At 36.6% G+C, this 12,588-nt stretch overlaps 2 protein-coding genes across 2 annotated transcripts in view; both read right to left on the minus strand.

Moving 5' to 3' along the window:
• LOC306880185 (creatine kinase B-type-like) overlaps nucleotides 1-12,588 on the minus strand; it is a 985,569-nt gene that overhangs the window by 814,823 nt on the left and 158,158 nt on the right. The gene's annotated exons all lie outside the window — the stretch shown is intronic.
• Nucleotides 1-12,588, minus strand: part of LOC306880167 (mast/stem cell growth factor receptor kita-like) — a gene marked incomplete at its 3' end in the record, with an annotated part of 28,224 nt that overhangs the window by 459 nt on the left and 15,177 nt on the right. The window contains exons 10-20 of the mRNA XM_079433499.1: nucleotides 12,043-12,149; nucleotides 11,346-11,472; nucleotides 10,804-10,908; nucleotides 10,254-10,364; nucleotides 10,032-10,170; nucleotides 9,865-9,947; nucleotides 8,496-8,626; nucleotides 7,587-7,709; nucleotides 5,056-5,167; nucleotides 4,873-4,972; nucleotides 286-391 (exon numbers count right to left, since the gene is read on the minus strand). Coding sequence (XP_079289625.1) covers nucleotides 286-391; nucleotides 4,873-4,972; nucleotides 5,056-5,167; nucleotides 7,587-7,709; nucleotides 8,496-8,626; nucleotides 9,865-9,947; nucleotides 10,032-10,170; nucleotides 10,254-10,364; nucleotides 10,804-10,908; nucleotides 11,346-11,472; nucleotides 12,043-12,149 — 1,244 coding nt within the window. The remainder of the gene's footprint in view (nucleotides 1-285; nucleotides 392-4,872; nucleotides 4,973-5,055; nucleotides 5,168-7,586; nucleotides 7,710-8,495; nucleotides 8,627-9,864; nucleotides 9,948-10,031; nucleotides 10,171-10,253; nucleotides 10,365-10,803; nucleotides 10,909-11,345; nucleotides 11,473-12,042; nucleotides 12,150-12,588) is intronic.

Consider the following 12,588-nt stretch of genomic DNA (forward strand, 5'->3'; position numbering starts at 1 on the left):
AAGGAGTCATATCACATGACATTTTACAACCTCCTCTCTATGATACATATTTTTATGTTTTATGTTTTTAAAAAAAATATTAATGCAATTAATAAAGAATTTCATTCTTTTAATGAGATTTAAACAAATATATGATTTCAAGACAGTTACTCTCACATTTTTTATTTAAAATTACTGTATGTATGAATTGTATTTTTAATGTTTTAATGAACCCCAGAAAATGAACATCATGTCAGTGACCTTTCCATATGTTTTGAGAGCTAAAGAGGATAAAGGAAGACATACATGTTTGGTGCTGTCTGAGATTTGCTGTTCGATCTTCTCCACTATCTTGCCAAACGAAGGTCTCTTAAAGGGGTCAGCATCCCAGCATGAGTGCATGATCTCGTACCTGAAACACAACAACATGGCGGCGCTGGTGTTATTGGGAGCAGTGTTGTTAGGTGTGTACTAGGGATGCACCGAATGTTTGGCAACCAAAATTGTTCGACCGAAAATAGGAAAAAAACGAATAAGCAAAAAGATCAAATAAATTGTACCGAACAATGATGTGACGTGATCAAATAGAGGCATGTCTGCAGTGTGAATGTATTTAAAACTGTCAGAGAAAGACAGAAAAATCATCAGCAAGAGACTGCTTAGTGCTGCATCTCATGTCTCCGATGAGAAGAGGAAGGGGTGGTTATTGTTGGTTATGATTGAAATCGCGAAATGGCCTTAAACGATTAGTAAATAAACTGCAGATGTTTATGTTTTCTAATACACGAACGAATTGCATTTATTCAAACAGCGCTGCACGAGCTCGCAACGCCAGGGTTCAAAGTCCAAAGCTCGAGGAAAATCTGCGCTGAAACACTACTCGTCATTTGCTCAGTAACATTTTTATTAGTTTTTTAAAGGCATGTGACAATGCGATACGTGATACGTAAACATCTTCCCAAATTCGTAATGAGAATCATTTTAATATCTGCAAGCTTTTGTCAACAAAAAGAAGCACTAAGATCTTCCTGCGGGTTTCTACCAAAATAAAAGTTCCATCAACATTCATTAATGTTAGTATTGTAATTTTACTGTTCTTCTGTAAAATAAAATAAAAAGTAAGACAATAATAATGATAATAATAATTACCCAACAACAGCTGTGTTAATACATTTATTATATTCACCAATAGAGTTCAAATTGGGATCTGTAATATATTAATATGTTTTAAAAGAAGTCTCTTCTGCTCAGCAAGGCTGCATGTATTTGTACAGTAAAAAATACATGCCTGATTCAAGAAGGGGGTCTCAAAAATGGCCCAAAAATATTATTTTACTAACTTATTAATTTTAAGTTAAATTGTGCTTTGTTGGTATAATGTCTGATAGAATGTTTAAAAATGTTCAGTGTTAAGTAAATATTTTTAAATTGTTTTGTAATTTTTTTTTTTATGTGAAATGCAGGACAAAACATTAAAAAGCATATTTTGGCTATTTAATTTATGCAATGCCTACATGGGGGGAAAAAAATGCGAAAAACCGTGTTCGGTATTCGGCCTTTGACCCAGTGTTTCATCTTATTTGGCTTCGGCCAAGAATTTTAATTTCGGTGCATCCCTAGTAGAGGTCTGCAAGCCCGTCGGGACCCGACGGGGCCCAACACGCTGAGTCCATTCGGGCCGGGCTCGGGCCATTTTTTTTTTTTTTTACAGATCGGGCTTGGGTCCGACTCATGCTCGTTTAGCTGCTCTCCTTTAATTGTGCCCATATACGTTCAGAGCACACATGGCGTCTGTATGAAATACTGATTTATTATACATTTTACACATCCCCCACACAATACGCAACACATATTCGCAGGCATTAGCATACAGGTGACAGTTGACCATGCAGAGTATCAGGGAGAATTTAGAGCGTGGTTACTAAGTTCCCAATGCTTCGGGAAAAGCTGCATTTTGGATCATCCATGCATTTGATGATGATCCTGACTTGCCGTCTCCTCATTGGATGAGCCTTTAGAGTTTTTCAGAAGCACTCCTACTCAAAACCGAAACTGCTTTTTTTTCTTTATTTTATAAAAGCATGTTTTATTTATATTTTGTGTGCACACAAATAAAAGTAGACCCTTTTACAGTTCCGAACAATGTAGCCTATTACTCTTACCTTAGCAAAAATGACGCGTATTTTGAAATGTTTCCAATGCAAGTGATCGCTCTGGCGCGTAGCCACACAAACGACTGGATATGCGTCAGTGCACATTTATCTAGGTTAAGAGTTTTAACTAACATTGTGGAGCTGTTTTATAACTATATATTTAATTTTAGACAAGTCATGATGATTTGAGAAGGCTAAATTTATCAAACATAAGCCCTATTTGGACGGGACTAGTTTTAAAGGGGGTCGTTAGAGAAATTTGTGTTTCACAGACGTACTTGGTGATTTTAATCCCATCCGAATCAACCTTGTCTGTGTTTTTCTCAGACAACCTCTGTAATAATTCCAGAGCAAATTACCTACTGTTTTTCCAGCAAACTCAGTGATCCTCTGAGAAAACTAATCCCGTCTGAATACGATGTCTGTGATTGCCGGTAGAAAAATGTTTCACAACGTGTTTCCTTGTGTGTTTTGGCCAACGTGAATTACCGTAGACACTCTTAACGTGCACACATTTGATATATGTGACATTTGATATATTTGGGAAAAATATATATTTTTTAAATAATAATAAAATCAAGAGCCAGATCACGTAAACTATTAAGACCGGCTATTGTAATATCAGTGTCAGGTAAAATTATTTGCATTCATTTCTGCACTCAATTACATGTTTTAATTACATATGTACCTTTATGAAAATTAAACACGGGTTTACTGAAAATAAATAACTAAAGTAAAAGTAAAGTAACCACACATTAACATGGTTTTGCTATACTAGCCATTTAGCTTCACCATGGTATTTGTGTGATTATACTAATGGTAATTAGTATAATCACGATCAGGTAATTAGGTAATTAGGTAATTCACGATCTCTGAAACGCCCAGATGTCCAAAACAGACCCTCCCACTTCTGTAACAAACACGGAGATGTTAGTCCCGTCCGAACTGGTACATGAAAATTGCAGACGTCAGGTGATAAGAATCAAAACTCAAACGTAGTTTAGAAAACTAGTCCCGTCCGAATAGGGCTATAGGCTATGATCAACAAACTGTCTGCCGCTGACCGCTTGGTTGTAAAAACAAAAACTTACATTTAACGAATAAAATAACGAAACGAAATACAATCACTTTGCCATTTCATACAAAACTGAAGTATTTTAATAGCTGAAACAGTAGTATAAGCTTTTTTGGGAGAAGGAGAAAAAAAGAGGGGCTCGGGTCGGTAATTCTGATAAGCTGTCGGCAGGGACGTGCACAGACATTTTGAGGGGCTGGGGCTCAAGTGGAAAAAAGGGCACTTCTCATATTGATTAAATAATTTTCTAAACAAAACGCTAAATATATTAGGGGTGTGCGATATTGACAAAAAATATTTTATCGATAACGATAATTAAACAATATTTTGCTGAGTGTGTTATTGTGCTGATATCTTAAGGACTACCGTGGACAGCCGACTCCTAAAGTTTTTGATATTCTGCATATTCTGTGGTGATCGGTTCACAGCAGTGGTAGAAATGAATCTTTTCCAATAAGTTTAAATAGATTTTTTACCTTTTATGGGCATTTTTACCTTTATAAAGCCCTGCATGAGTGTGCATCATATTTTCAGTCAAATTCTTAAATTGAATCAGTCAATTAGAATAAGTCATTTAAGCTGTTACCACAGTATTGACACAATTAATCTTTGCAATGCAGAGAAAACACAGAAGCTGTATTAGAAGTGGCATTTAGATGCATTTACACACTGTTTAATGCAGGACATGAATGCATTTAGCCTGCAGTTACAAATGCATTAATACTTTTTTTATATTTTAAACATAAAACATTGAATACTGATTGAAAAAAATGAATAGATACTTTAAATGTGAAATTAAAACTGCCCGTAGGTGGCAGCAAGTCACTGTTAATAAGTGAGTCATTGCAACTGAACCGAATCATTTAAACGGTTGATTCATTCAGGAACAAAATAATTGCTTTTTGGTGGTGAAAAAAAAAACAACCAAAAAAAAACCGTCAGTCTTCACGTGATACTGATTAACTATATGAAATGATATAAATATATACATTTCTGCCCCTATATATTGAATTTTGTCATCATTCTTAATCTAAATACATTTTAATAAACTGAATCATGCAGTGAAAGAACGCGCACTGGTCTATGGTAGCTGATGTTAGCAAGGCAAATTAACTATATTTGCTTTTTGGATAATTAGCTGTAAATTCGAGGCACAGGTAGCTAGTCTTTTGTTTATCACCACTCACCTCCACACCAAGATAAACACAACTGGAGAGGGAGGGAGGGCATCACTTCTGCGGTTCTCTGCCTGTCTGTGATGTGCATGTGCCGATCAATGTGTGCTACACTGCTGTGCTGCTCGCGCCTGCGCCGAGACGCGGAGGGGAGAAAGGCATCGGAACTCGACAGAGTCTCAACATTTTCCGACCCGACCTGATATTTGGATTTTTTATTTGTTTGACAGGGAAAGCTATGCGCAAACAGAAACACACACGCATACATATATACATAGGCCTATATTCATTTATGAAAAAAAAATGTGCCTGGCTGTCGGACACGGGCCGGGCTAGGGCCTGAGCGTCTCGGGCCAGGGCCGGGCTAGGGCCTAAATTTTAGGCCTGTGCAGGGCTCTAATCCCTAGTGTGTACTTGGTAAATGCTTATCATTACTTTGTCATGTTTTTCCCACAAGAAGAAATGTTAACTAATTACAGCTCAGACTTACATTTCACTCGGGGCAAAATCTGGTGACTCCATTCGGTATCCTTCCTTGATCATCTTATAGAATTTAGAGTCCACAGGCATACCCGGGTAAGGACTACTGCCTACAAAAGCAGATTGTCAGTATTTGGATTAAAAACAGTATATAATACCAAGTCAATATAATTATGAGATAAATTTGACTCACCGAGAGAGAAGATCTCCCATAGCAGGATACCATAAGACCAGACGTCACTCTCAAAGGTGTACACGCACTCAAAGATGCTCTCAGGGGACATCCACTTCACCGGGAGACGAGCCTTCACAGAGAAGAGCCTCATTATAAACATTCCTTCTTCAACAACACAGACTGAGCATGAAAGCACACAGTACAAACCACATTTCTTGTCTGTGACTGGCATAGGAATGATTTACAATCAAACATGCATTTGGAAACTTCAATCATACAGCTTTGTTCTAGTTAGCAAGATGTAGATTGACATTACCTTGCTTATCCAGTAAATTTAGAGAATAAATATACAAAAAGAATACTCACTCAAACACTATCAACAATATAGACCAAGTTTGTCATGACTATTTTTTGCTTTGGGCTTTTTTTAGATCATTAAATCAGGAGGCAAATGAAGTATCTGTAGTGGAAGCCAGGAATAACACTGTTCATTCTGCTTTTTGGCATCATGGCCTTTAGTTGCATAGGATAGTATAGAACTAACAGGAAGTGAAGTGGGACAAAGAGAGGGAGGCAGGATCAGGAAAGGTCAAGCTCAGGCCGCAACCATGCTACATGCCCACAAGGCTATCAGCTCTGACTGCTTTATGCCAATTCTTGAAATTAAACCAACTGTTGTAAAGTTGGAAAATTTATCCCTTTCATGACTTGTTTTGCATCAACCTCTTGCCATTGTGCGAAATTTGGGTAATTCACATCTGATACATGTCTCAACATGGAAAAAAACTCTTGCCATTTTGCATTTCCTTGCAGAAAGCTGTTGGAAAAAAACAGAGGTGGAAAGAGTACGAAAATATTCTACTCAATAAAAGTACCATTACACTAATTAAATGTTACTTAAGTATAAGTAAAAGTACCAGTCTAAAAATCTACTCAAGTAAAAGTAAAAAGTAGCTTATTTAAAATTTACATTATAACAGTGGGAGGGAGGCAAAACTGGTATAGGCCTATAAATCTCAAACTAGCTGTTTTTAATTAAAGGAATCAGTTATTTAGAATAATAAGACATTTGGGCTGTTCCCAGGCAAATTAAATCAGTATCAGCTAAATTAATCTTTGCAATGCAGAGGAAACAGAAGCTTCATCTGAAGTGGCATTTAGATGTATTTACACACTGTTTAATGCAGGACATGAATGCATTTAACCTGCAGTTACAAATGCAGAAATAATGTTTTGATATATAAGACATAAAATGTTGAATACTCATTTGAAATTATAAAAAACAAACAAATAAACCCACTTCAAATGTAAAATTAAAACTGCCAGCAGCTGCCAGCAAGTCACTGTTAATAAGTTGAGTCATTGCGATTGAACCGAATCATTTAAACGGTTGATTCATTGAGGAACGAAACACTGTCATGTTGCTCAGAGATGCAAAACTGTGCTATGGTGGCTGTGTTTGGAATTATTTTTGTTGTCGAAACAAAGCAAAAGCAGGCAATATGGTGGCTAAAACGTAAGTCTCTAAATAAACTTGCTTATTGAACTGTTGTAAAAAAAAAAATCTATATGTAATCATGCTGACTCTTCGTGTGATATTGATTTACTATATGAAATGATATAAATATATACATTTTCTGTCCCTATATCTTCAATTTTGTGATCATTCAGCAGACTGAATCATGCAGTGAAAGAACGCCCTCTAAATGCACGCACTAATCTAATCTACTAGACACTACTTCACGTGTTTTGTTTGGTTTTTGGCAAAATACTGATAATGTCAAATCGCACATCGTTAAAACAACAATTATGATATTTTCGGTCTTTATTATCTTGTCAGTGCAGTCCCTGCACCACTGTCTTTTTGTTTAATTTGTGCAAAACCTTTTGCTAAACTGTCAAAGCTTCATTTTAACCACCAATGCAAGGAAGTATTTACCTCTACATGCTTGCGAAGGGTTGATGTTGAGATTTTACAAGCTGCTAGTTTGGTCTCCCTAGGCAAACAGCTTACACTGCATAATAGAGCTTAAATATGGCCAGAGATTCACTACATTTCCTTCAAGTTCAACTTCAGCAGAATACGACAGGGTTTGGTTTTAAGCTGGGTCTGCACCATAACGCCTGTCTTGTCCATCTGCATCTTTCTTGTGATTTTAGCACCAGTTTGTTCTCCTGTCCATTATGCAGTAGTTTCCAGGGAGTGATTTTTTTTACTCAGTAATTAATGTGTTTTAAAATGTAGCGAAGTACAATACTTCAAATAAAATATAATTAAGTAAAAGTAAAATTACAGATTTTAAAAATTACTTTAAAAAGAAGAAGTACACAAAAAAAAGCTACTCAATTACAGTAACGCGAGTAAATTCGTAATTCGTTACTTTCCACCTCTGGAAAAAAACACATCCAACACACACAGCATGCATTAAAAAAAGCTTGTCTATTTACTTAGTCCCATTAGTTAATGACATATGAAATGTAGTGGGAAAATATACAAATAAAATAAAGGTTAAAGTTGTTTATGTCATGTAATGACAGTTAATACTTACATTGCCTTTAACAACATAGTTTGAGTCAGTAGTGATGTCCCGGGCTAGGCCAAAGTCACAGATCTTGGCCACCCGGCCTTGGGTGAGGAGAATGTTTCTTGCTGCCAGGTCTCTGTGAATACACTACATAAACACACATGCAGAACTACAGGTTAACATATACACAGTAATAGATTATGTATTAAAGCAAACCGGACGTAGAAACAGACTACTTGTTTTTAGTGTGATATGAGCTAAAGAAGCTCAGATTGTATTGCTGGTTTAAAATATGTTATTGAAACATAATTTTAACTGCTTTTGAGATTTTGGCCTTTCGCAATTTAAGTAGATAGAAGCTGTATTTGTATGCATGTAACCTGCATAGAAATGAGTGGCCTGGAGGCATTATCAAAATGACTACCGAGGGGACTGACTTGTCTTAAAGGTTTTGCTTAGAATTTCTTTTATGTGTCAGGACTGTTACAACTGTCAGGTATTTACAATAATAGTGCCAATATTCAAAACCTCATTAACAAAGAAGTGTTTGAAGTTAGCAGAGAGATGAAATGAAATGACTGCTGAAATGAATTCACAGTCAGAAAACTCCCATGCCCGCTCAACAGTGTGATTAATTTAGTGTCCTTCCCCTAAACCGAATACTGGACCTGCTGACCAGGTGGAGAAATGTGTTATTTCTCCGCATGATCCTCAATGAATGAGTGTGTGCATGTGCTTGACAACATGTATGCGTTCGTGTGTGACCTTGCGTAACCCGATCCTTGACTAGACAGAGGTAATGGAATGCGAGCTTGTGACATTGCAGAGGAAGAGCGAGAAGATCTGCAGTATGGGATTACTGCAACTACTTGGAATATAAAACTCAGTATCCGTCAGAGAGACAGAAAGCAAATAAATGAGAAAAACACTTACATTCTTGGATGCCAGGAAATCCATGCCTTTGGCTACTTGGTAGGTGAAGCTAAGAAGATCCTCAGTGTCCAGAGTCATACCATCTTCCTGCATAATCTCACTAACAGCATCTGAATTGTTGTATGAATCACCTAAAGGGATGACAAATTTAAGATGACTATGAAGACACAATGAGCCAACAGATGAGAAGAGACACAAAAAGAAAAGAGAAGGAGAATAGATGAGACAAGAAGACAACAGACAAAATGAGACAGAAGAGTCAAGATGAGAAAAGAGAAGAGATAAGAAAAGATGGGATGAGAACAGGAAAGACAAGATAAGCCAAAAGGGATGACAAGATGAGAAGATAATGGAAGAGAAGGCATGACAAGGGATGGAAACAGTTAAGACAAGGCAGACAAGACTAGAAGAGAAGACAAAACAAGAAGGGATGAGATGAAATGAGAAGAGGTGACATAAGAGAACAGATTAGAAGATACAAGAAGATTTGAGAGGAAGACAACAGACAAGATAAGAAAGGAATGAGAAGAGACAAGACAATATGAGACAAAAAGAGATAAGACAAGAGACTGAAAAAAAGACAGAAGAGAAAAGATGAGAAGATAAGGAAAGAGAAGGCCTGATAAGAGATGAGACGAGCTGAGAAGAGATGAGAACAGGAAAGACAAGGGCAGACAAGAGTAGAAAAGGAGACACAAAACAAGAAGATATGAGATGAAATTAGAAGAGAAGAGCCGGGATAAGAGAACAGACAAGAAGAGACAAGAAGACATGAGAAGACAATGGAAGAGAAGAGAAGGACAAGACGATATGAGACAAAAAGAGATAGGACGAGATGGAAAAAACTGAAGAGACAAGACGAGAAGATAAAGGGAAGGAATGAGAAGAGATGAGACGAAACACAAGAAAGACAAAATGAGATGAGACAGAAGAGACAAGATGAGAGGATAAGAAAAGAGAAGGCATGAGAAAAGGGGAAATGAGAAGAGATGAGAGGAACAGGAAAGACACAAATATATGAGACAAAAGAGACAAGATGAGAAGAGAAGAGAAGAGAAGAGAAGAGAAGAGAAGAGATGAGAAGAGAAGAGAAGAGAAGAGAAGACAAGACAAGACAAGACAAGACAAGAGAAGAGAAGAGAAGAGAAGAGAAGAGAAGAGAAGAGAAGAGAAGAGAAGAGAAGAGAAGAGAAGAGAAGAGAAGAGAAGAGAAGAGAAGAGAAGAGAAGAGAAGAGAAGAGAAGAGAAGAGATAAGAACTGGAAAAATGAGGGCAGACAAGACTAGAAGAGCAGACATAAGACAAGACAAAACAAAAAGACTGGGTGACACAAGAAGAGACAAGATGACATATACGGCTTTGATCCAACCTTTATTAAGTGATCTTCGGTTTTCAAAGGACAGAAGTCCCATTACAGTGGGCTTCATGGTCATGTATCCATTCCTGCTCTCACTGTAATTAAATACAAACTGGATTTAGTGAACCCACAAGCACTTCACACTATCACACTTCACCATTTGCACTGATCACACTTACTTTGGTTCTGGCTGCAGCATGACGTTTCTATAGTAAGAGTCTTCTCCCAGTGTAGTGAAGTAGAAGGATTCTCTCCTTCTGCGCAGGAAGTTCAACAGGTCACCAAAACAGCAGTACTCTGTTATAACTAGAGTTGGACCTGTGCAACAGACCAGTCCAGTAATGAAGACCAACACAATACAGAAAAATCTAGAAAAACAATATCTAGCCTTAGCATCTTACCTCCAACAGTGCAGGCCCCTAGCAGGTTGACAATGTTAATATGGTTGCCAAGATAACTAAGCACCTTCAGTTCTGACATCAGAGCCTCTTTCTCAGTGGCATGGGCACTTGCTGTGGGGAAAAACACCACAAATAAAAGCATAAATAAAACAGCAAAAAAAGGAACGTTTCCTTAATTTTAGTGTACAGTTCCCCTTCGGTTATTACATTGAAAACCAATTTTAAACATTCTAGGATTGTTTTTAGGTTTCATTGTTTAAAACAACATTAACTAACATTCTCAGAATGTTCTGGTAACCAATAAATTGTGGGTTACTGGAAATGTTTATCCTTCTTTCTTTTTTCATATCATGCAGGTTTGTGTACTTTCTGGTGTGTCTTTACACACAGCCTTATTTGCTTAGATAAACATGCTGGTTAAACATGCCGTGGAGTTACTGTGCTACTTATATTTCACAAGATTATGAACATGTTTTATGTTGCTTTAGAGTTACTATGCTACTTATATTTCACAAGATTATGAACGTGTTTTATGTTGCTTTTCACTCACGTTTGAGCATCTTCACAGCTACGGTCATCACAGTGTCTGCTTTGGACATCCCATAAGCAGTGGCCTCTACCACCTTCCCAAATGCTCCAGATCCTAGAGTTTTTCCTGGGAACGCAGAAAACTGACAAAATCAATTTCACATTTCCCTCATACAGTTGTTTACAGTCAATGAGCATGGAAACTGATCTAAAAGCAGCTTTCAGCTTGAACACCGAACAAGGAGGTGTGACTTGTGGGGAAGCGGGATATGCTAGATCCTGTTAGATCCTGTTTGTTGACGGATATGACTGTTCCTTTATGGGGAAGATATGATAATATGTCACAAGGTGCCAGCAATCAAGTATCACAAGTGTAACAGCCAATGAAAAGAAACAAGCTTTGTGAAATTCAAAAGGCCTTTATGTTTTCTTGTGCACTAAACCTTGTAAACCTTTCCAAACATAATGTTTAAACAAAGAATATTCCAATATTGAAAAATTATTTGGAATATGATTTATGAAGTCCGACAAGTCCAAGCAGACCGATTCAGGAATTTAACTCACCAAATCGCAGTTTATCTCTGGGAAACTCCCACTGGTGGTTGTATGGAAGCTGGGTAGGGTCAATATACACATAGCTATTTCCATGGATACCTTCTATGACTTTCCACTGTATTTGGTATTTAGGTTTCTGTAGGAGACAGAAAAAATTAGATGGGATAGGAGAAAAATAAACAATGACCAATGTTTCCAGACAAGCAAAACAACCTTTTACATTAGTTCCAGTTACTGCAAGTTGTAGGTGCTCTCATAGACAAAAGCAAACAGAGTCCACTAATAAGAGTTTCATGTAAATGGACATAAATGATTCACACAACAATGTGAATGGTCATTTTATGTGTGCGTGTGTTGTAAATATCACTGATTGCTCCCCTGTGCAACAGTGCAAAACTGTGCAGTGAAACATCAGGTCTTATGACATGTTAAGTAAATAATTTCCTTGAGTGTGTACTGTTTCAAAGTTCCCCTGAAGTGTGGGAGGGATCCAGGTGTGACAGGTAAATTGCGTTGAGTATCACGTTTAATATCAAATAACCAAAAACAAGTAGCACTGGAATAACACTATAGGTTACAATATTTTATTGCTATAATAGAGTGAGAATTAAAACTGTTCAATTTTGTCTAATTCATTAATTACCTCAGTGAGTCAGCGTGCACTTCCTGTGCTGGAAGACAAATTATGAAATGAATGACACTTTACCTGCATGTACTTGTAGGACAGTACAATAAGGATGAGAACCAGGATAACAGCCGCAGCAACAAAACCAACGAGCAACGGTGTGAAGAGTTCATGAGGAACAGTGTTCTCTGTGAAGAGTAAAACAACATATAGAGTTCCCATCAGAAACATGCAGAACATGACATATGTGATCTATCAACAGCAAACAGGAAATGTGTTCCTTTTGATCTAGGAATACATTGATATTAATATTCTGGCTGATGTGATTATTTTTCATGTTATGGACGATAAACAATAAATGCCAAATGATAATCAATAAAGTTTTGTTTAAAATATATATAAATAAAAACAACTAAATATTAAATATATGGAAAATATGCCCAATATTTTGCTATATATTTAATATTTAATTATTTTTTACTTTTGTGTAATATTGTTTTTACTTTTGTACTTCTAGATTAGCATTAAATTAATAATATTTCAATTAATTACATTAATATATTATGTATAAAATTATATTGTAAATATATTATGAATGTAAAACTGCTATTTTATTTAAAACTATGA

Source organism: Barbus barbus (genome assembly GCF_936440315.1).
Source record: "Barbus barbus genome assembly, chromosome: 14".
In the NCBI taxonomy this organism is placed as follows: Eukaryota; Metazoa; Chordata; class Actinopteri; order Cypriniformes; family Cyprinidae; genus Barbus; species Barbus barbus.